The sequence below is a fragment of the Drosophila virilis genome, chromosome 4 (genome assembly GCF_030788295.1).
Source record: "Drosophila virilis strain 15010-1051.87 chromosome 4, Dvir_AGI_RSII-ME, whole genome shotgun sequence".
NCBI lineage: Eukaryota > Metazoa > Arthropoda > Insecta > Diptera > Drosophilidae > Drosophila > Drosophila virilis.
In genome coordinates, this window is record NC_091546.1 from 5,255,570 (window position 1) to 5,276,186 (window position 20,617).

Sequence of the window (20,617 nt, forward strand, 5' to 3'; positions counted from 1 at the left end):
AAAAACAAAAAAACAGAAATTCAAATTTAGACGCATAATACATATGGAAAAAGGTGCAAATGTGGCGCCCTAAAATATGCAGCGAAAATCGTGCTATTCGGCGTGAAATGAAAACCTTAAACTTTCTCTATTCATTAATTTTTCACGAGTTATTTGTGCCAAAAAAATATATGTATATATATATATATATAAAATACTTAAAATGGTCCCCACACTGTGCCGTAATTCACACACAAACACTAGCTGACACACACACACACAGAGAGAGAGACGTATTAAAATCCTTGTCGCACTTTCTTTAGCATTTGCACCCACGAGATGCTTCATTTCATGCCCGAGAGCCAGAACGCGTCGCTGAGATGAGCTCGTTAAAATAAAAAACATATAAAAAAAAGGTTACCTTCACGAGTAACAGGCTTACATTCGGGGTAGTCCCTGGCAAGGTTAGAAATAAGCTGAAATTCGATTTTAATTTTTAATCGAAAACAAAGCAATAATTTTTTGGAAAAGTCATGATATTGTCAAGAAAAAGTTTAAAAATAAGCTGTTTATCGAGTTTAATTAACAATCGGTTATATTTTTCTTTGTATTTTTAAATTATGAGGAATATTAATGGAGTTATAATAATAAAAGGCACCCGCTTACATTTGGTGTAGTCCCTGACAACGTTAATAAGTACTTAAGACTGTGATTCGATTTCAATGTTTTATCATTTTAGATACAACGTTTTACACAATTTAAAACAATTTTACGATAAGAGTATTATGAATCGTAACAAGAAGGTAGGAATAACTTCGGGACGGCGATTTACAGATATGAAGAGTTTTCTGATATGAAGAGTTTTATGAAAATTGCCATGCTGCTTTACAACCGATTCCTCAAAGAACTTTCGGATATAGTGGTTCGATTCGGTTGATTTCATCATATGTAATGTCCGGAACAAAAGGACGATTCAATACGATAATTTGAAAAGTGAGAGACTAGTTTGGATCGGAACAGACAAATAGACATGGCTATATAACAACTCGGCTGTTTGGAATATATTTATTTTTGGGGTCAGAGACGTCTGCTTCTATGCGTTCAACATATCACGACAAAATAAGAATATCCTCTACAAGGATAAAAAAAACAATTAATTAACGATTTCATTTCAATAAATTAATCTACTAGTGCTCTATATATATATATATTTAAAAGAGAAGTTACCGATTTATTAGGTTATGATTTCATTAGGAAAGCAAAACAAGCTCATCCCCCAAAACGGCCAACTTCCGTTTCCGGTTTCAGCCAACTAACGCAACAATCGATACGATAAAAAGCTGTTCTCAATTCCAGTATAAATACGGCTACAAGGCTTTTCGCTTTCACAAGTTGCCAACACTTCCTTGCATAGTTAATTAAGCTTAAGTAAAATTCTTTACAATTGAAACCTGACAATTTCTTGGTTACTTTCTGAATTGTTGTACGCATTTCATCAGCTGCTCATATCTGGCAAAAATTGTATTTTTTCCTTGGCATTGTCCTTTTTCAGTTCTCCTTGGAGTTTTTCCGCAGCATACACAAAAGTAGTGGCAACAGTTTTTCTTCTGTTTTTTTTTTTTTAAATTGAGTTTTTTCTGCTTTTCTTACGCTGCCAAATGTGTTCGCTGGCGTTTGCATGTGTGCGTGTGCGTGTGTGTGCGTGTGTGTGTATCTGTGTGTGTGTGTAGGTTTTATTGTCTTTGTTTCGTTCGTCGCATAAATATGTAAAGTAAATTACCAGAACCGGGCAGCACGTTTTTGGGCCTTGTAGCAAGCCATTCATTTGCTTTAAAAATGAATATTTAATAACAAAATAATATCGCATTCAAAATTTAAGCCCAAGCAAAAAATATACGAATTTCGTAACAAATAAATGGCCAAATAAATATAAAAATATTAAAATATCATCAATAAAAGCGCATAACAAAATAAAGCAACAGTTTTGAATAGAATTCGTTTTTGTGTCAATTAAATAAGTCAAAATACATCAAAGTAAACGTATTGCCAAACAAACGACAAGGTTAATTAAATAATAAAGCAAATATTAAAAATCAATTATTATTATTATTATTATTGTTATTGGCAAGTGCAGGCTGTCAGTTTAACTAAATGTTGCTCTCAAGGTTTGGCCATGAATAAATCAATTAAATGCGCTCTAAATGTAAACTGAAATACCATTTGATAATCCCACAGTGGCTGCGATTAGTCCCGCAGCGCACGAAAGTAGGCTACACTGAGTGCAATTAGGCAATAACCAGTTGAGGCTAATAATGGCCAGACCGAGAGAGAGACGGCGAGAGAGAGAGAGAGAGAGGCGGTCTACTGCTAATTATAGCAAACCGTGTCCATTACACGCCCATTATGTGCCACGCCCCAAAACCAGTGCTGACTAACGAAACTATTTAGCTCGCGCCTGGCCCCACAAAGTTTATTGACTTAGCTCATCAAATAGAAATATAAATATTCAAATATTCAAATATTTGTGCAAACGCCGCACAAAAGTTGTTAATAACATATTTTTGGGGGAAAAAAAAACCAAATAAAAATAAAAATTCGTATTCTAATTACGTGCAGCAAAACAACAAATTACATAGTCCGTAAATATTCATTGATTCATAAAAATAAAACACGCAGCCCACAATGAGTACTCGTTATTTGAGAGAGCAAAAACAATTGAATGAAAACAACCATTAACAATTGTTCCGACACGGTAATGGTACGAATGTGATCGACTAAGCGATACCCTGTTAGAGGGCATTTCTGTACATGCAATTAAATCAAATATAAATAAAATTGAAATTAACAAAAGCAGCTTTGAATTAGCTTGAACTATTCTCTGTGTTCTGTCAGATTGAAAAAAATAGAGCGGAATATTCCGAATTTTAAACACACTTCATATATTTTTATAGAGAATTCATACAATTTCTCCAACTCTTTATATATATACGAGTTTTGTCTAACAACGAGAAGTCGACATTGCGCGTCCAGCGATATTGCCTATATTATGATTATTTTAGCTTCGGAACTTTAATGTAATTAAAAAAGACTTTATGAGAAACTAAACCAAACATATTGAAAATAAACAACAGGTTCTAATCGAGAGTTTCCGACTACGGGATACTCTAAACTTATCATCCAACACCAAATGCAAATATATATTTTATTCTAGAAGCTACATGTTAAGTTTGGTGAAACTAGCTCTTATTTTTTGATCAAAATTGCCCAAAAGTCAGGATTTTGAAATATATTTTTATCGATTACTTGAAAACGGGGAAAGTTGTCGATTATCGGAAACAAACTTGATCTGCGCAGGCACTAGGAGGATTTATATCTAAATTTTCAAGTCGCTAGCACTAATAGGTTCTAATATCCTTGCGTTCATACATACGGACAGACAAACAGACGGACATGGCTAGATCGACTCGGCTATTGATGCTGATCAAGAATATATATACTTTATGGGGTCGGAGATGCTTCATTCTGCCCTTTACATACATTTACATCTCGCACAAATACAATATAGCCTATTTCCCCATTTTTAATGGGTCCAGGATATAAAAGGACATATATTAAATATATTAATAATAATAATAATATTAAAGCTTAAATATGGTATTTTTAAAATGAAAACCAAACCGAGTCGGAAGCTGTTAACACAGTCGAGAGACTCTACCTACCCTAAAGAATCTTAGCAAGTTTAACTGTTTTTTTTTTTGTTTTTGTATTTCATCAGAAAATCAATTTGATTTTAATTATTATAATTAACAGTCGGTTAAACAGAACCGAGAGACTGTGGCGCGTCTGTGGCACAATTCGTGCTAGTAAATAATTACAGTATATTCGAAATGCTGCTAAAAGTAATATAAAAATAAAATAATAGAGTGTGCGCTGAATTAAACGCGTATTTATTGGCTGCGGTTGAATTCATTTCAATTTTAAATTATGCGCGTAATTCTTGAATGCGGTTCCATTTTAGGCAAATGCGCACGAGAAAATTGTGCAGCTGGTTTAATGAGTTTTAAAGTGGCATTTAGGGGCCACAATTAATTTAAGTAAGTATACATTTACACAGACCATATATAATTATTTATCCTGATTGACGTATTGACTAACTGTCTGATTGATGATCAACGCATGGCCCAAGTCCAGCTCTCCCTATTACATAAAAGTAATTACCCATTTTGAGGTATTTCAAAACATCAATTTCACTCGCAAGCATGGAAAATAGGTGGTTGTATAAAACTTTTTATAACCCGAACCCATCGAAAATGTATAAAAGGGTTATGTTGGTTTTGGGCAAATGTATGTAACGGGTAGAAGCTAGCAATCTCCGGCCCCATAAAGCATATAAATACTTGGTTAGTCTGTCTGTCTGTCCGTCCGTTTGTATGAACGCAAGGATCTCAGAGTCTATAAGAGCTAGAGACTTGAAATTTTGATATTAGGTTCTCCAAGTTCCTGAACAATTCGAGTTAATTTCTGATAATCGATAACTTGCCCCGTTTCCAAGCAATCGTTAAAAATCAATATCGCAATACGGTTTTTTGAGTAAATCTCGTAGGTTTCAAGAGCTAGAGTCACCTAATTTGAGATGTAGCCTCTAGAATAGTGCATACAGATTAAATATCTTTTATTCAGGGTATCTCCTGGTCGAACACTGGCGACTAGAGCTAGAGCGGTTAAAGCGCTTACATTTAAATTCTTAAAAATTCATTATAACATAATTTGATGTTAGTGAGAGGTTAAATTTGTAATTGTTATCAAAGTGAACTCACCTTCATAGAGCACCGCCAACTAGAAACTGCTGCGCCAAGGATTCACAGTTGTTAATAATGCTGACTTACGCTTGGCCTGGCCACAAAACTGTTGCAATTGTTGATTAGACTGCAGGTACATTGGCTTTTCAATATATTCCCGTTTGTTGAATGCTTTTCAATTAGACCCGAAAACAGAAATCAACTCAACCGAACTGAAATTTCACTTCAAACTGCAATTAAGCACTTTTATTATGCGCTGATTACTTTTTATTGTTGTGTTTAGTGTGTGTGTGTGTGAGTGTGTGTGTGCTGTGCTGTCTGTTGCATACAAAACAAATATTTGTTAAACAATGCACACACACACACACACATTTATGCTAATATTTGCACAAGCAGAACAACAGACAACTGCATTTCGCTGGCCAAGGGTAAATGCTATTCGACAGATTGCGCATACGCCGCGTATGCGTTGCCCTTTGAAATCGCGCTAATGGCATTTCAATAACGCGCCTGCAACCGCAGCTCTTTTACAGCAACATTTTACGAATTTTAAATCAATCTGTGTGCGGCTGCGACATGTTGAATAAAACATTTAGCAGCAACCATTGAATTATTCAAAATTCATCTGACACGAAAACTTCAGAGAGCAGCACAGACATCATGTGGGCAAATCGATTTTGCATGCGACAGGCATTTTAGGCTCGACTTCTAATGAAAAAGTTCGTTTTATCACTCACCAACTTTTCTGGCACGTCAACACACAATTTGGCCATAAATAAAATATAAATAAAACTAAACGCAAAAGCCTTGCAGCACATGTGGCAAATGTTTGAGTTATTTGCACCACAAGCATTTCCTGTAAAAATCTAAAATCGTGCGCTTCACAGCAAGGCTATAAAGTTAAGAAAATTGACTCAAAGAACATAGTTTAGTTGCCACAAAAAGCCTTTGAAATAGTTTTACGTCTACTTGTTAGTCTACTTAAAATTCGAGGCTGAATAAACTTTGCATTCGTGGTTCAGTTAGGCAACACGTTTAGTGAGATCTTCACAAGATAATTGTACTCTCATATTATTTAGCTAGAGTCTTAAACTGTTTCCTCATTTGCGAAGCTTGAACTTGTTGAGAATTACAAGTGTCAAACGTGAGATCTATAAAGTGAAAGCTTTATTAACATAAAGCTTCCTTACGCAGACATTGCCTTTATCGTATTTATAGTGCCAATATAATATTGACTTAGATTTTCAATAAAACTATCTTCTATGTGACTCTTCTTTATTTACTCTGACTCTTCTATTATTTATTGGATTGTTCTTCTAAACATTTTGTTTTTATATTTTCCATTTATTAATTTGTTTTCTTTAACATACATTTTTTTTGTCCTTTGTCCATCTCAAAAAGCTTTCACCGTATTTAAAAAACTATCCACCAAAAGTTAAAAAGTAGCCCTGAATATGACCTTCGATTAAGACTCCCGACCGAGTCCGCAACCTTGTCGATTATTAGTCTGAATAACTGAGGTGCACTCGAAAAAAACCTGATGCCACAAAAATATCCCACTTAAATGCAAATGGAATACATATAAAAAGTTTTTGATGTGCCACCAAAGCCTGTCAGAGAAATCTCAACAAAAGATTTTTGTTTTTAATGCGAACTTAACATTATTTTATGACATTGAAAGTCGTTGTTGATGTGCACGACGTGCCTTTTTTTTAAGCCTTTTTTCAGGCAGAGAGAGCCAAGAGTGGCAAAGAGCGAAAGAGAGCGTTATGCACTTGTATTGGTTACCTGTTACATGCTATATGCGACCGTTAGATCTCGCAGCTTGTGTAACGGTCGCTGGTTAGAATGTTCGAAATTCGAACTTGAAATCGTAAATTTCAAATATGCAAATTCGCTGGTTGATAAATGAAAAAATGTTGTGAAAATTTGTGAACTGGCAACATTGGAGACTAAAGGCGTAAGAAAAGGGCACCATTGAGGGGACAGACACACACACACACACAGAAGCACACACACACACGCACAGTGGCAAATGTACATGTATCCTCGGAACAAGCACATAAAAATGTAATACTTTTGCTTGACGATGATGATGATATTTTCTGATATTTTCATTACATTGTTGTGCTTTTACGACTGTTATCCTTGAGTGAAGAACTTGCTACAGGATGCTAAAACCAACACACACACACACACACAGTCGTCCACAGTTACACTCACACACACACACACGCATGTGCGAGGTGAGCGAGCTTTTTCACCTAATGTCTGAACCGTTAGTTTTTGAGAGACTGCCAGAGAGTGGGCAGAATTTTCACCTTCGCACTTTACGGTTTTTTTTTTTTGACAATTGAAATTTTTTATTAATTTTTGAATATTAGAATTTTTTTTTAATTTTTGTTTGAATCTTTTCGAAACTTTTCGCACTTGACACACACGATCAGCACTGATTTAATTTTTTTTAATACCACTGCTTCGGTAAAATGTTGAGTTTCAGCAAAATTATGAATAAATTTTTTAAATATTTACAAACGCGCCTTGAGAGCGTGTGCACAACACACGAGATGTTGTTCCGTCGCTCGTTGGATTTCAACTGAATGCTAACAAGTACACGACAGCCTAACCGCGCACAACTACATTTGCAGTGGGCATGCGAGCTTTTTTACACGGACCTCCGACGCGTGGGTGGCCGCGAAAGAGCGAAAGTTCCAAAGAGACAAATTGTAACGTTGCAATGCAAGACAATAGAAACAACATGATTTTCGGCTTTTACTGTTACTTTCGGCTTTAACTTAATGTACATTGTTAGCACTTTATAGATTTGTCCAATATTAAACAAGAAACAATTATTCACTTCTATACTTCTTAAAACCAACATGACGCACAAATAAAACGGTAAATCCAGCGATGCATGTAACTATCGATAATGGGAAACTATCGAAAGCAAAAAAAATGTGTAGCCCTAGAAACTGAAACGTTTATCAGCCCTCGTCATCAATGAAAAACAAATCGCTTGCATTATTTTAGCAAACTGAATAAAAACAATGTCCGACGCATATGCATATGCTGCCAAAAGCAAACTTAAGCTTAAAAGCGATAACGAACTCAAGAAAAAAAAGAAGAAACACAAGAACAAGGACAAGGAGAAGAAGAAGGATGCACTGCAGAGAGCGTTCGTCGAACAACAAATGATTGAAACTGTAAACGGAACTGCCGCAGCCTCGACCAGCGGCTACGAGCGTAAGCTAACCAAAGCGGAGCTGGCCACCAAGAAACAGCAGGAGAAGATGCGCAACAAACGCATCATGGACAAGGCGCAGACGACGCATAAACAGCGCGTAGAGAAATTCAATGAACATCTGGACACACTCACCGAACACTTCGATATACCCAAGGTGTCCTGGACGAAGTAGAAGGCGTCGCATCTGCTTAATTGTAATCTAGCTGTAAAACATATAATCTATATATATAAAACTATCCCGTGGCTGATTCACTAATTTCTGTTTACCTCTTGTGATGCAAGTATTGGGCAACCGCACAGATTGGGAGCGTTCCTTCATTGAAGCTGAACGAAAGAATGCTGCTTGGAATACTTATATCTGTGAAAGATCTTGGAAATGACGGTGTCAGCTATATTGTACCATATAGCTACATTTTACCATTTCCGCAAGCAACATTAAAATTTAGGTTCAAACATTTCCAAGTGTTATATATATTAAGCATAATTTTGACTATATTATGGGATGAGGCCAATATAAATGGCAGCATTAAACTAAATACGTTTATGGTAATAGTTACATAAATATACAAAAAACAACTTAATTGAGGGTGTCTTAGATGTTTCCAACATTCAGTCCATGAAAGCAAAACAAGGCTACTTGGCTAAGATATTGCTTCACTGTGGCGTCATCAGCTCGAGCATGGCATATTTCCAGGTCCAGGCGCGCACCAGCTGCTCGAAACGCGAACGTTCATGCTCATAGATATAGCCCAGCTCCGGCTCCATGCATACCTCGGTATACGGATCGGTGAGGAGACTCTGCACGGACAACAAAACTTTGGCCACATTCAGGGCCAGCGACCAGTTCTGTTGCTGGAATATGTCAATGCCGACATCGCCATGTCTGGACACATTCGGATGCAGTATTTTGGTTAGAAAACGCACCGTTGGCGGTGCCATGGGATAGCGTTCAGGAAAGTATATAAATAGAAAGAATTTGCCGCCCTCGTAGGGACTGCCAGGCGGTCCAAGTATCGTTGCCTGCCAATAATTATTCTGGCGATCTAATGGTATGGCCGAAATACCCTCCGCTTCGTAGCTGTGCAGTATATTTGCCTCACCGCGCAGAAAATTATTGCGTATCACGTTTCCCAGCTCACCAGACGGCGGCGACTGGCTGCCCAGCTCAATCAAACAGGTGCGACAGAAACACGCTGACATCAATGCACCATACAGCTTGTACCAGTCCGGCAGCTCGGTGAGGCATTCGAACAGCGGCCAGCGCTGTTTGATGTATGTCTTCCACATGCTCTGTGCCGTGTTCTTCACTATGATCTCGTGCCACTGCTTGCACACCTCGCTGGCCATCCACAGCGACATGTCGTCCAGGTAGGCGAATATCTTCAGCATAACCTCGACGGGTATGCGACTGGTGATGCATTTGCTGCTGCTGCTGCTGCTGCTGCCGCTGCTGCCCGCATCCGGCGCGTTGTACTCATGTGCACGGGCACGTCCATCGGCCAGCTCGAGCATGTAATGCGGCAAGGCAAGCGGCGCCGTGGGTCGTGGCCTTTTGATGGGCAACAGAAACGGATTGACCGCACGTTCATGTTCGAAATCACGCTCTGGTGTGCCGCGTCGCGCTGGCACTGCTTGCAGTTCCAACAGCGGCTCTGGCGCTGCCTGTTGCTGTGCTGCTTGCAGTTCCTGCAGTTCGTGCTCCGGCTCTTGGTTTGCCGCTTGTTGTTGTTGCTGTTGTTGTTGTTGCTGCTGCTGTTGTTGTTGTTGCTGCGGTGCGGGCGGCTCCGCGTCCTCAAGATCTTCAAAGCCCATTATGTCCGCATCATTCTCAGTTTCATCATCCTCTTGCTTGTCCTTAAAAGGCGGTTCGTCATTGCCCGAGTCCTCGTCGTCGGACAATTCTGTCAATAGCTCCTCGGCGCGTTGTGCGTTGTATAAAAATGCATGACAAGCGCCGCAAAGCGGTTCGCCGAAATTGGGTCCATAATAGCCATTGCATACCCAGCACGCGTTGCTGTTCTGCAGTGGAAAACACACATGCATTATTAGGCATGGTTTTTTTTTGTTTTTTTTTTTTTTATATACACACCGAAAAGCAAAATGTTGGCTCTGTAAGCAATTGTTTATCTTTGTCTTCCTCCTCCTCCTCGGCGATGTCGTCTGTTTCGTTCATTTCATCATCGCTGGCATTTAATTGCTCCAGCAACTGCTCCTGTTCCTTTTGCTGCTGCACGCAGCTAGTCATTTTCCTGGTGCACTGAAATTTCTTCTAACAAAAAATAATCCCAACCGATGCCTTTCTCGTAATGCAACGTTAAGATACTTGATGAGGCATCGATATAATATCGATACCGATAACAAAAGTTTGGCTTATAAAAATGGAGAAGGTAGTTTTTGTTTACAGGCTGATGTGACGTCACAAGCTACGAAAATGGATATGGTTGAAGTATTGCATTGTGAAACTGTAAGGTTCATGTGACTTAAAATTCCTGCATGGCTGGAAACATTAAGATAATTTTATATATATGTAAACTTTTATACGTTAAAATGTAAATCTTCATATAGGTTAAAAGGCCTTTGATTTCAGGTCTCATTTTTCAAGTGCAAATTGTGATTGTGACGTCATGAAGCAACAGTCGATATTGACGTCACTTATCGATAACTTGTCTGTCTGTCAGCTGCAGCGCCACACGTGCGATAATTATAAAATTACGCCAGCAACAAAATGAAGCAGAAAAAGAAGCTGGGTTAGCTACAATTCGTTAATAATGTGTATATTTTATTAAAGTTTATTTACTTGCATGCGCCGCAGCTGTCGGTCTCAGTCGCGAGGAGCGTCAGGTGCTTGTCATCGGTGAAATCATACAGGAACTACTAAAGGCACACGAAGACAAGAAAGATGTGAATCTGAATCGCATGAAATCGCTAATATCATCGAAATATGGACTGGACAGCTCGCCGCGACTTGTGGACATCATAGCAGCCGTGCCGCAGGATGCCAAGAAGATACTGCTGCCCAAGCTGCGTGCCAAGCCCATACGAACCGCAAGCGGCGTAAGAAAATAACCCACAAACAAATATAAAATAAACTCTTGCAGAGGTTAAAATTATAAATATTTGTAGATTGCCGTGGTGGCTGTCATGTGCAAGCCGCATCGCTGTCCGCACATCAATTTTACGGGCAACATTTGCGTCTATTGCCCCGGCGGACCGGACAGCGATTTCGAGTACTCCACACAATCGTATACGGGCTATGAGCCGACCTCAATGCGCGCCATACGGGCACGTTATGATCCATTCCTGCAGACACGCCATCGCGTCGAGCAGCTTAAGCAGCTGGGCCACTCCGTGGACAAAGTGGAGTTCATTGTGATGGGCGGCACATTTATGGCCCTGCCGGAGGAATATCGTGATTACTTTATACGAAATCTGCATGATGCTCTCTCTGGGCACAGCAGCGCTAATGTTGCGGAAGCGGTGCGTTATTCCGAGAAGTCCCGGACCAAATGCATTGGCATCACAATTGAGACTCGGCCGGATTATTGCCTGAAGCGTCACATCTCCGATATGCTGAATTATGGCTGCACACGCCTGGAGATCGGCGTGCAGTCCGTCTATGAGGATGTAGCCAGGGACACAAATCGTGGTCATACGGTGCGCGCCGTTTGCGAGACATTCAACATGGGCAAAGATGCCGGCTACAAGATTGTCACACACATGATGCCCGATCTGCCCAATGTGGATTTTGAGCGCGACATTGAACAGTTCATCGAGTACTTTGAGAATCCCGCTTTTCGCTCAGATGGCCTCAAAATCTATCCCACACTTGTCATACGTGGCACTGGGCTCTACGAGCTGTGGAAAACGGGTCGCTACAAGTCGTATCCACCCTCGATGCTGGTCGATTTGGTGGCCAAAATACTGGCTCTGGTGCCACCCTGGACACGCGTCTATCGTGTTCAGCGTGACATACCCATGCCTCTGGTTAGGTAAGTCTTTAAATCCCTAACAGAACTAACCACATATAACAATTCACGTCTACGTCCGCAGCTCGGGCGTGGAGCACGGCAATCTGCGTGAATTGGCTCTGGCGCGCATGAAGGATTTGGGCACGGTTTGCCGGGATGTACGCACACGCGAGGTCGGCATCCAAGAGATACACAACAAGGTTCGTCCGTATGAAATCGAGCTGATAAGACGCGATTATGTGGCCAACGGCGGTTGGGAGACGTTCATCTCATACGAGGATCCCGAGCAGGATATACTTGTGGGCCTGTTACGCTTGCGCAAATGCTCACCGGACACCTTCCGGCCGGAACTGCAGGGAGAGTGCTCCATTGTGCGCGAACTACACGTTTACGGCTCTGTAGTGCCGGTCAGCTCACGTGATCCAACCAAGTTCCAGCACCAGGGCTTTGGCACGTTGCTCATGGAGGAGGCGGAGCGTATTGCCCGCGAGGAGCATGGCAGCACAAAGATCGCGGTCATCTCGGGTGTCGGTACGCGCAACTATTACCGCAAACTGGGCTACACCCTAGACGGCCCCTACATGTCCAAGTCACTCTCAAAACAATACAATTATCGCTCTTAATTTGTCACCTAGATATATGTATATAATTATTATATAATGCTTGTTGTTCTGGGCTTGAGATAAATAGATATATTCCTTATTGAAGAAAGGAGCCGACCGCATATATTATTAACCAAGAGGGAGTTATATGATAAAGTATGCCTATTGGGATAATTGTATATTTTCAATCACGTACTCACCTCCAAATTCACATGCGCGAATTTTTTATCAGTAGACGAACCCAATATAAAAGCTCCCTTCTCCTCCATAGTTGAAGCCGCCTCCTCCTTAATTGAAGTCCACAGTTGCAGCCGCTTCCTCCTTAGTCAAAGTCGATTCCTCTATTGTTGGAGCCGCCGGCTCCACAGTTGAAGCCGCTTCCTCCTTAGTTGAAGCCGCCGCCTCCTGCTGTGACTTACTTAAATTTATGAGAATCGCGTAGAAGAGCGTTAGTTAAGAATTCGTTTGATTTTGAATTTGCGCCGCAGCGAGAGGTAAGCTTGATCTTAAATATAATCATACAAAATATATGCACACATTATATATATATAGGATATATATATAGGATATTTAAAGGTTAAGAATCAAGTATAATGTTGCCAGATTTAGATATTTTATATATAGAGAAGAGATATCTATTTTCTATATCTTATTTCTAATACTGCTTTTCGTGAAGCGAACCAAAACGATTTCTTTGAACATTCTTGTTATGATATTACCTGAATGAAATTCATTTATTATGATAGTCAATAGGCATAGTGTGGGGCAGTCAAAGAATTATGATTATGAATATGAATATATATATAGTTACAATTCTGGCTAGACATTATCGTTCCGACCATTCATTTAAAAATCGTAAATACTTGGGCTGTCTGGAAAAGCCTAATTATAAATAATATTTGTATACGTAGAAAACTAATTAGTTAAACGGTAAGAACTATTTTTTTGGCAGTGCCTCCTCGTCCGTGGGATCACAATCGGCACAGTGCCAGGAGTAGCCGCGTATTTTGGGCGATTTCTTGAGCGGCGGCTCGAGGCACGCGAAATGATAGTGCTTATGGCACTCATCACAGGTCACAACCTGATTGGGCTTGCCGGTCTGCGTGCAGACACAACAATTGATTTCCACATTAACCTTGGGATTGGAGACGCGTGGCCTGCCCACACGCTGTTTGCGCGGCGTCGACTTTCGTGGGCTAACCTTGCGCTGTGGCGATGCCGTCTCCTTGGCCTTTTGTGGCGTGCTTATGGCAGCATGGGGCGTTATTACTGTGGACACCAGGACAATGGGCGTGGTGGCGGGCTGCTCCGGTTGTATGACATCCTCAACAGTCTCCACGGAGGTGGGTCGGGACGCTTCGTCCACGGAGCGCACCGCATTGGCGGGTACATAAAAACTGCGCGATTCGGGCGCATCTTCGCCGGGCAAACGCAGCGTCTTGAAGATAATCTTAATGGGTCGCCCGGAGTTGGCATTGTCCAAGGCGCTGCTCTCATCGGCATGTGCGCGCTTTTTACGCTTGCGCTTGTGCTCCTTGTTGAAAGACTTTTCCGTATCCGATGACAAATTGTGCTTGTTTTTGTGCTTATCTTTGCGCTTGCCCTTGCGCGACGACTGCTTGCCACTGGAGTCGTCGATGGAGTCCTCGCAGCCGGACAAGTGCGCAACGGTGGCGACTGCTTGTGGCAACGTCAGCTCCATGTGGGCCACTGCGGCTTGCACTGTGAAGAATTTAGGCAGTTAGTAAAGATTAGGACAACAAATGCTACTTACCATTGACAGGCGTCTTGCGCGGCGACTGCAGCTTGCTGCGCTTCGGCGACTTGGCTAGATCCTCGCCAGCCTCAAGAGCAACGGGCAGCGTTTTGTTGACCGCACGCTTCAGCTGCTGTGGCGTCTCCTTCGGCAAATCGTCCAGCGAGTAGCGTTCGACATAGACCAAATGCCCGTCCTTGTTGAAGCGCGTGCGCGATTTGCGCGGACCCGGTGAGATTTCGGTGACCGCATCGGATACATCCGATTTGTCACAGCACTCGGAGCACTGCCAGCCATACTGTTTAGATTTTTTGGGCGGACGCGTCAGCGGCGGATTCAAGCAACCCAAATGATAATGCAGATTGCAGGTGTCGCACTTGACCAGCAGATGCTGATCGTTGTTGCGCTTGCATATGCCGCAGCTGACGGCGGGCACAATGGTCGCCGCCTTGCTGGTGTGCAGCTGGGATTGCTGGGTGCTCAGCAGACGGGAGTTGTCCAGCTTGTTGGCCAGATGGGCGAGCGGAAAGCCAACGCCCATTTTAAGCGCTGCCGCTGTCGGCACCGAAATGGGCCGTTGCGTTGGCGTTGGCGGCGTCGTTGCCAATTTGGGCAGCTGCTCCGGCAGCGGGCGTGCAATCAGCTCCACATGGGGCAGGCCAGCGCTGAGGCCAGGCGACAGCTGCGCCAGGCTATTGTGCAGCGCTTTGATAGATGCCATCAATGCATCGCGCTGAGCTTTCACCAGTTTGCGTTCCTCCAGCGCGCTGTCATATTTGGCGCGCAGCACATCCTGCGCCTGGCTGAGCGCGGAATTGTGCTGCAGAAGTTGCTGTTGCTGCTGCTTGAACTCTGACATGCGCACTATGCGATCCATATAGTAGGCTGTGAATTCTACGCTAAAAGCGGGCGCTATATGCCATTTTTTGCGTATGTCCTGCAGGGCCTGAATGTTCGCCTCGCGCTGCTCCAGATGCTGCACATCCACGGCCATGAACTCCGCCTTGGCCAACAGACGCCGGCAAGCGGAGGCGGAACTGGTCAGCAGACGTGACATCTTTTGCGTGGGCACCCACGGCGTTGGCTTCAGTTGTTTGTGCTGCGCGTATTTGTGCTGAATCTTCAGAAGCTTGCGCTGTATGCGCGCCTGGGCTGGATTGGGATTAGCCTCGATCAGCTGCTGCTGGAGCAGCGCCCGCTGCTTGGCCTGCTGCAGCATGTTTAGCCGCAGCGTATGATAGTTGCGACGACGCTTCTTAATCATCTCCTTCTCCGAGTGCACCTTGCAGTGGGCATAAAACGGATCCGCCGCATCATCCTCATGATGTGCCTCAATCAGATAGCCGGCGACCTGTGCGCACGTCACATGGAAATACGTCTTGCACATGCCCGCATCGCAGCCAATGCAGACGCCTGTGCGCGCAAAGAGCGCATTGTCACACAGGGAGCACAGCTTGGCGCCCCATTTGCTGTACTGCATTTCGAAGAGCGTCACCGAGCTGAGCTGTTCCACCTCGCCAAATGCCACGCCCGGCACATACAGTGCGCATATCAGGTGCACCCATTTGCCCACATCTGTCTCCTTGTAAATGCCGCCCTTGTTCGGGCACAGCTCACAGTCTGGCTCCGAGACACCCGCACGGCATGCCTCACAGAACCAGGGCTCCGTGGAGCAGGTGGAGTTTGTGCTCGAGATGCTGACATTGTCGCTGACACCGTAGCAGCCCTCGTGCACGGAAACGCCACACGCATCGCATTCGACAATCTCGTTCACATCGTCGCTGCGCTCGCCCAAGCACACGCAGCACATCCGCTTTGGCGGCGCTACCGGCTCAATGTTGAAGCCATTCACACGTGGGGCGGGAGCAGCGGGTGCGGCGGTAACAACTGCTGCTGCTGCTGCTGCGGCCTCCTGCTGTGCATTGTTCTCGGCTAGCAGCTGGCGCAGCTGAAGCGTCGAATCGTCGCTTTCATCGCCGGAATTTGCATTTGCATCGCTATCGCTGCTGTCGCTGCTGCTGGCGTCGCTGCTGTCGCCGTCGCCGTCGCTTTCGTCCTTTGATCCATCCGAACAGTTGTCAATGTCGGGCAGAAAATCGCTGTCCGATGAACTTTCACCCAAATCAAAATCGAGCAACGCCTGTGTTGTTATTTTTGGTTGGCGTACCCGTTTAAATGGCGCCATTTAATTATAAATTTGTGATTTTTCTCGCAAAATGTAAGAAAAATCGTGCAACGTAATAGAGCTGGACCACTATCGATATCAATATCGTTTGTCAGAGAATCGATATTAACACATCCCTATTGCACGTATGTTGGCCATTGCTTGCAGATACAATTTTTGACAGTGTTGCCAGCTTCTGCCTTTTCCCGCCAAATCTGGCTATTTAAAATGCGCTTGCGGCAATATTTAAAAAAAATGTTAGCCTTGTTTTTTACAAAAACTTGACAACACAGATGCAGTTTTTTATAATTTTATATATAAAATTGTTTATTATTAATATTATAACTAAAATCTAAAAGACCTCCAATTGCTCTATGGGCAGCCATTTGGAGCTTTCCAAAGCATCATATAGATGTCGATCTGAATCAATTGTCTCCCGATTAAGTTTCTCCACGTCCAGCACAAACTTGTGCTCCTCCAGACCGTAGTCCTCCTCAGCTGCAGCAGCGCTATTAAGCGGTGCACTCTGTTGTTGCTGCTGCTGCTCATATTGGGCGCTGCGCTGGGCGCTCCAAGCCTCCGCATGCTGAGCGAGAGTCTGCGGATTCGAGTGCGACTGGGACATGGCTTGCTGATAGTAGGCAGCAGCATCCGTAATTGAAGGAGCAGCGCCCTGCTCATAATAGCCCTGCCAGGCATTATAGCCCTGCCAGTAGGTGCTGGTTGGATCGTAATATTGCGAGTAATCGGCGCCGCCAGCACCGGTCGAGGATGTTGAGGTTGTGCTGGGGCCGCCGTAGCCATAGCTACTGCCACCGTTGCCCAGTGCGGCGCTCAGCTCAGCCTTTGGCTTGGGCACTGCATTACAGATCTTAATGGGTTTGGTACCCAGGCCAACATAGCCGTTCATGTCGTATAAGGCCGACTTTTGCTCATCCTCGATGCCAAAGCGCACAAAGCCGTAGCCCTTGGAGAAGCCCAGACTGTCCAGTATTACCTTGGCCGTTTTGATCGATGTGTATTTGCTGGAGAAGACCTTGTACAACGAATAATCATCCACGTCTGAGCTGAGATCGCCCACCCAGACGCTAAATTCACGCTCATTACCTGGCAATTTATATGAATTGCTCGCAGAGTTCAGACGAAAACGGACAATGGGATTTGTGCCGGGTATGGGTTTGCCATTTAGCTTGTGCATGGCATCCAGCGCATGATCATCCGATATGAAATTCACGAAACAATATCCAGCCGGCTCGCCAGTGTATTTGTTGCGCATGAGACGCACCGTGGTGGGATCTTCGCCCATTTTGCGAAATGCGGCAATGATGAAGTTTTCCGTCATGTACGATTCCAGCTGCAACCAAGTCCCAAAGGTATATTGTAATGTTCGGGAGTTGGAAATGCATTACTTACGCTGCCCATCCATAGTTGGCAATGTACAGATGTCATATTGTCGCTGTTTTGTAAATAAATTGACATGAAACTCACGCGTAAACAAATTCTAGAATAATTTGCTTAGCCACAGAGTTGCACGACATTTGGCTTATCGATAACAAGTGCTGCCCCAACGTTTTGAGTTTTCATAAAAAATGTAAGCACAGCAAACAAAAACATCTGGCAGCTCTGTAGACAGTTCATATTTGATTTTTGACAACTTATCACAATATTCCGCTGAGATGCGTATAAGTTTTGCCAGTTTTGCGGCTTTTACGGCTAAACTAAAGGAAGTGCGCATTATATTAGATCCAAAATGTGATGCTTCCAAGGGCGCCAGGTTTATTGCATAGCATCTTTCACTCCATAGTTACATAATCTAATAAAAACCAAAAATTCTGACAGGGAATATATTCAGAAATTTTATCCCAATCTGAAAAGGCACAATCCCAACTTGGCCTTCTTGGTAAGAGAATGCGCCGGCGTGCATCCGAGACTATGGGCACGCTATGGTAAGTAGTGATACCAAGTATCTTAAATATATATTGTATCCAATTGCAATTCAGGCAAAGGCAAGGAAGTCTCAATCTCGCTGAGAAACCAATCCGCTCCAGACATACAGAAGCACTTGGAGGCGGTTGGCAGATGAAGCGACCAGAAGAGTACAGAGAGTTGTATAATGGCATCAATTGTAGGCTAAATTAAAGACAGTGAATGCTAATAACGCACACACATCTGTATTTAGGCTTAGTAATTATACTAGGTACACGGATAAGCGACAATGGTCAAACATACAAATTAATTGATAAATGGCGGCAGGCCGAACTGTTCGGGCTTGAAGTCCTCCAGAGAGCGCAACACCTGGGTGGCGTGGGCGCAACGCTCCTTTGAGAGCCGTTCGTCGGGCACCATTACCACCTGCATGCCGGCGCTGTTGCCCGCCTCGACGCCATTCGGTGAATCCTCGAACACCAGACAGTTTTTCGGCTCGGGCTTATCGCTAAAACGGCTGGCGGCCACCAAAAAGATATCTGGCGCCGGCTTGCCATTCTTCACTTCGCTGTCCGAGGAGCCGCACACGCGATGATGGAACAGATCGAACAGCTCGCGATGATGTGTGCTCTTCAGCTCGACCATCTCGGCGCCGGAGCTGGTGGCCAAGGCAAAGGGCACCTTGTTCGCATGCAAATGACGCAGCAGCCGCTCAGCACCTGCAATGGATTAGAATAACATTTTAGTATTATGTATTGAAAATGGGTTGCGTGCGAATGTATATCGACAGGCAGGCAGGCAGAAGGTGGCATCTGCGAATCTTCTAGGTAGTAAGAGCTAGACATGATGTTGAATCGTTTACTTGTGAGTCTAGGAACACTTTCCCTAATTATAAGAAATAAAAGATATAACTTTCAAATTAAAAGCCAAGTTCCTTAAGAACTTCACGCTCGGACAACCCACAACTAGGAGCTCTACCTTGAAGCCAATTTAGAGATCCAGTACGAAAGCAAAGGCAATTGGCAAATGGACGACATGAACGTTATATGGGTGTGTATACTGGTTCCGATCTCTACGCGTATATGGCTTTAACGGAGGAGGTGCTAACCTTTCAGCAGCGGCACATTGTGCAGCCGGTCGCAGCACATTTTGTGATAGCGCTGGAGAAAATCACCGACGGTTATGGGCAATTGGCATTCTTGGACGGCTATTTCGGCGGATCGTTGTTCCGTGGTGCCCATGACTCTGAAACGCACCGCCTCGGGATAGGGGCGATTGAAGGTGCCAGCTATTTGCCTGGTGATCTCCTCGTAAATGCGTTCAGTGTCTGCAAGGATAGTTGCGAATAAAGAATCAATAATTAGTACCTGGCATCAATTTGGCATCGCGCATAAGGGCGCGTGCATTGTCCGTCTGTTGTTTGGCGTACTCTTCCCATGTCAACGGTAGGTCATAGCATTTAATCATAAACTCGGCCACCGGACGCGTCTGCAGACCCATTATCTGCTGCTTCACATCGAACGTGTACGTCTTGCCATACGGATCGAGCACCAATTGGGCGGCCTTCGTGTAGAGGGTCTCAGTGTCTGGTTAGAAGCATGTGTAAACTATGATATATCCCATAATGATCCAACACTTACCCAGCAGCAGACCATCCATGTCGAAGATGCAGTGCGTCACATTTCGCAATACCTTCTGGGCCATTTCTGCTTCTTTGCTCGTTATGTAACGTTGTAATAGGGGGGATGTTTACTGCAAAAATACGCCCGTCATGGAAATGAATTAAAAACTTTCTGCAACCTGTTTCCCAGCACTGATTCACCGTTTTTTTTGTCGCCCCTCCCCCCAGCACTGTACACAAATTGTTTTTTTTACAAATTTTTTATTGTTCACTTTTAATTGCGCCGTCCTTCACTCAAGGACAGTCTCTCCACCCTCCCCCACAGGTGCCGGAAATGTAACAGATAAAGTGCTACCTTGACCTACACGTAATGCTTCTTCTTTTTCAAATGCGCTCGACACAACCGTTCAGCAGCACGCAATGCGAATATCTGGCTGCAACTGCGAGCTTTGCCGTTCGTTATACAGTGAAGGGTAGCGACAAGGTTGCCAGACTTTTCGCCAAATAGCAGAGTTAGAAAATTTTCCATGCACATACCCTGTAGCGTGCAAAAATCGT

At 43.6% G+C, this 20,617-nt stretch overlaps 8 protein-coding genes across 17 annotated transcripts in view; 3 read left to right on the plus strand and 5 right to left on the minus strand.

The window, feature by feature from the left end:
* Positions 1-7,624, minus strand: part of LOC6629020 (pneumococcal serine-rich repeat protein) — a 67,505-nt gene extending 59,881 nt beyond the window's left edge. Inside the window, exons 1-2 of one of the 5 annotated variants that reach the window (XM_032438409.2) lie at positions 7,311-7,624; positions 4,797-5,008 (exon numbers count right to left, since the gene is read on the minus strand). The gene's annotated coding sequence lies outside the window, so the exon portion shown is untranslated. Of the gene's footprint in view, positions 1-4,796 lie in introns of all 5 variants that reach the window. The other 4 variants (XM_032438407.2, XM_032438406.2, XM_032438405.2 and 1 more) reach the window with 4 other exon arrangements.
* A 127-nt stretch (positions 7,625-7,751) lies between these two features.
* Positions 7,752-8,278, plus strand: LOC6629015 (protein FAM32A). Its single transcript, XM_002052721.4, has one exon. It carries the CDS (start codon positions 7,826-7,828, stop codon positions 8,192-8,194), a length of 369 nt encoding a protein of 122 aa, XP_002052757.1. The 5' UTR covers positions 7,752-7,825; the 3' UTR covers positions 8,195-8,278.
* A 185-nt stretch (positions 8,279-8,463) lies between these two features.
* On the minus strand, positions 8,464-10,454 carry morgue (modifier of rpr and grim, ubiquitously expressed). Its single transcript, XM_002052720.4, has 2 exons — positions 10,112-10,454; positions 8,464-10,041 (listed from the first exon to the last, which is right to left on the minus strand). Exons 1-2 carry the CDS (start codon positions 10,265-10,267, stop codon positions 8,677-8,679), a joined length of 1,521 nt encoding a protein of 506 aa, XP_002052756.1. The 5' UTR covers positions 10,268-10,454; the 3' UTR covers positions 8,464-8,676.
* Positions 10,455-10,663: 209 nt separating this feature from the next.
* Positions 10,664-12,704, plus strand: Elp3 (elongator complex protein 3). Its single transcript, XM_002052719.3, has 4 exons — positions 10,664-10,769; positions 10,835-11,076; positions 11,146-12,011; positions 12,073-12,704. The coding sequence occupies exons 1-4, from the start codon at positions 10,748-10,750 to the stop codon at positions 12,611-12,613; spliced, it is 1,671 nt and encodes a 556-aa protein (XP_002052755.1). The 5' UTR covers positions 10,664-10,747; the 3' UTR covers positions 12,614-12,704.
* Positions 12,071-16,617, minus strand: LOC6628939 (PHD finger protein 14). Its single transcript, XM_002052718.4, has 3 exons — positions 14,367-16,617; positions 12,793-14,314; positions 12,071-12,688 (listed from the first exon to the last, which is right to left on the minus strand). The coding sequence occupies exons 1-2, from the start codon at positions 16,531-16,533 to the stop codon at positions 13,530-13,532; spliced, it is 2,952 nt and encodes a 983-aa protein (XP_002052754.1). The 5' UTR covers positions 16,534-16,617; the 3' UTR covers positions 12,071-12,688; positions 12,793-13,529.
* Positions 16,618-16,831: 214 nt separating this feature from the next.
* Positions 16,832-18,082, minus strand: Secp43 (tRNA Selenocysteine associated protein). Its single transcript, XM_002052717.4, has 2 exons — positions 17,926-18,082; positions 16,832-17,866 (listed from the first exon to the last, which is right to left on the minus strand). Exons 1-2 carry the CDS (start codon positions 17,989-17,991, stop codon positions 16,865-16,867), a joined length of 1,068 nt encoding a protein of 355 aa, XP_002052753.2. The 5' UTR covers positions 17,992-18,082; the 3' UTR covers positions 16,832-16,864.
* A 29-nt stretch (positions 18,083-18,111) lies between these two features.
* Positions 18,112-18,674, plus strand: ND-B8 (NADH dehydrogenase (ubiquinone) B8 subunit). The gene is made up of 3 exons (XM_002052716.4): positions 18,112-18,286; positions 18,352-18,458; positions 18,513-18,674. The coding sequence occupies exons 1-3, from the start codon at positions 18,189-18,191 to the stop codon at positions 18,593-18,595; spliced, it is 288 nt and encodes a 95-aa protein (XP_002052752.1). The 5' UTR covers positions 18,112-18,188; the 3' UTR covers positions 18,596-18,674.
* Positions 18,662-20,559, minus strand: Gs1l (pseudouridine 5'-phosphatase-like Gs1l). 6 transcript variants are annotated; one of them, XM_015173051.3, is made up of 4 exons: positions 20,425-20,559; positions 20,079-20,190; positions 19,547-19,765; positions 18,662-19,157 (listed from the first exon to the last, which is right to left on the minus strand). In XM_015173051.3, exons 2-4 carry the CDS (start codon positions 20,140-20,142, stop codon positions 18,745-18,747), a joined length of 696 nt encoding a protein of 231 aa, XP_015028537.1. In that variant the 5' UTR covers positions 20,143-20,190; positions 20,425-20,559; the 3' UTR covers positions 18,662-18,744. The 6 variants fall into 6 exon arrangements, with proteins under 6 accessions (XP_015028537.1, XP_002052751.2, XP_070065590.1 ...); XM_002052715.4 differs by lacking the exon at positions 19,547-19,765 and adding an exon at positions 19,806-20,024 and having other exon boundaries at positions 20,425-20,557; XM_070209489.1 differs by having other exon boundaries at positions 20,415-20,535.
* Between the last annotated feature and the right edge of the window lie 58 nt (positions 20,560-20,617).

What these genes read in the sequence shown, in the direction of transcription:
- Secp43 (XM_002052717.4), bottom strand. Translation starts at nt 17,991, where the DNA reads ATGTCAATTTATTTACAAAACAGCGACAATATGACATCTGTACATTGC. An exon ending in GCCAACTATGGATGGGCAGC is followed by an intron (nt 17,867 to 17,925) that starts GTAAGTAATGCA and finishes ACTTGGTTGCAG; the next exon opens with CTGGAATCGTACATGACGGA.
- morgue (XM_002052720.4), bottom strand. Translation starts at nt 10,267, where the DNA reads ATGACTAGCTGCGTGCAGCAGCAAAAGGAACAGGAGCAGTTGCTGGAG. An exon ending in AGCCAACATTTTGCTTTTCG is followed by an intron (nt 10,042 to 10,111) that starts GTGTGTATATAA and finishes TTTCCACTGCAG; the next exon opens with AACAGCAACGCGTGCTGGGT.
- LOC6628939 (XM_002052718.4), bottom strand. Translation starts at nt 16,533, where the DNA reads ATGGCGCCATTTAAACGGGTACGCCAACCAAAAATAACAACACAGGCG. An exon ending in GCGCAAGACGCCTGTCAATG is followed by an intron (nt 14,315 to 14,366) that starts GTAAGTAGCATT and finishes AATTCTTCACAG; the next exon opens with TGCAAGCCGCAGTGGCCCAC.
- ND-B8 (XM_002052716.4), top strand. Translation starts at nt 18,189, where the DNA reads ATGCGTATAAGTTTTGCCAGTTTTGCGGCTTTTACGGCTAAACTAAAG. An exon ending in GATGCTTCCAAGGGCGCCAG is followed by an intron (nt 18,287 to 18,351) that starts GTTTATTGCATA and finishes AAATTCTGACAG; the next exon opens with GGAATATATTCAGAAATTTT. An exon ending in GAGACTATGGGCACGCTATG is followed by an intron (nt 18,459 to 18,512) that starts GTAAGTAGTGAT and finishes ATTGCAATTCAG; the next exon opens with GCAAAGGCAAGGAAGTCTCA.
- LOC6629015 (XM_002052721.4), top strand. Translation starts at nt 7,826, where the DNA reads ATGTCCGACGCATATGCATATGCTGCCAAAAGCAAACTTAAGCTTAAA.
- Elp3 (XM_002052719.3), top strand. Translation starts at nt 10,748, where the DNA reads ATGAAGCAGAAAAAGAAGCTGG. An exon ending in GAAGCAGAAAAAGAAGCTGG is followed by an intron (nt 10,770 to 10,834) that starts GTTAGCTACAAT and finishes CATGCGCCGCAG; the next exon opens with CTGTCGGTCTCAGTCGCGAG. An exon ending in CCATACGAACCGCAAGCGGC is followed by an intron (nt 11,077 to 11,145) that starts GTAAGAAAATAA and finishes AAATATTTGTAG; the next exon opens with ATTGCCGTGGTGGCTGTCAT.
- Gs1l (XM_015173051.3), bottom strand. Translation starts at nt 20,142, where the DNA reads ATGGCCCAGAAGGTATTGCGAAATGTGACGCACTGCATCTTCGACATG. An exon ending in CATGGATGGTCTGCTGCTGG is followed by an intron (nt 19,766 to 20,078) that starts GTAAGTGTTGGA and finishes CTATCCTTGCAG; the next exon opens with ACACTGAACGCATTTACGAG. An exon ending in CAATGTGCCGCTGCTGAAAG is followed by an intron (nt 19,158 to 19,546) that starts GTTAGCACCTCC and finishes AATCCATTGCAG; the next exon opens with GTGCTGAGCGGCTGCTGCGT.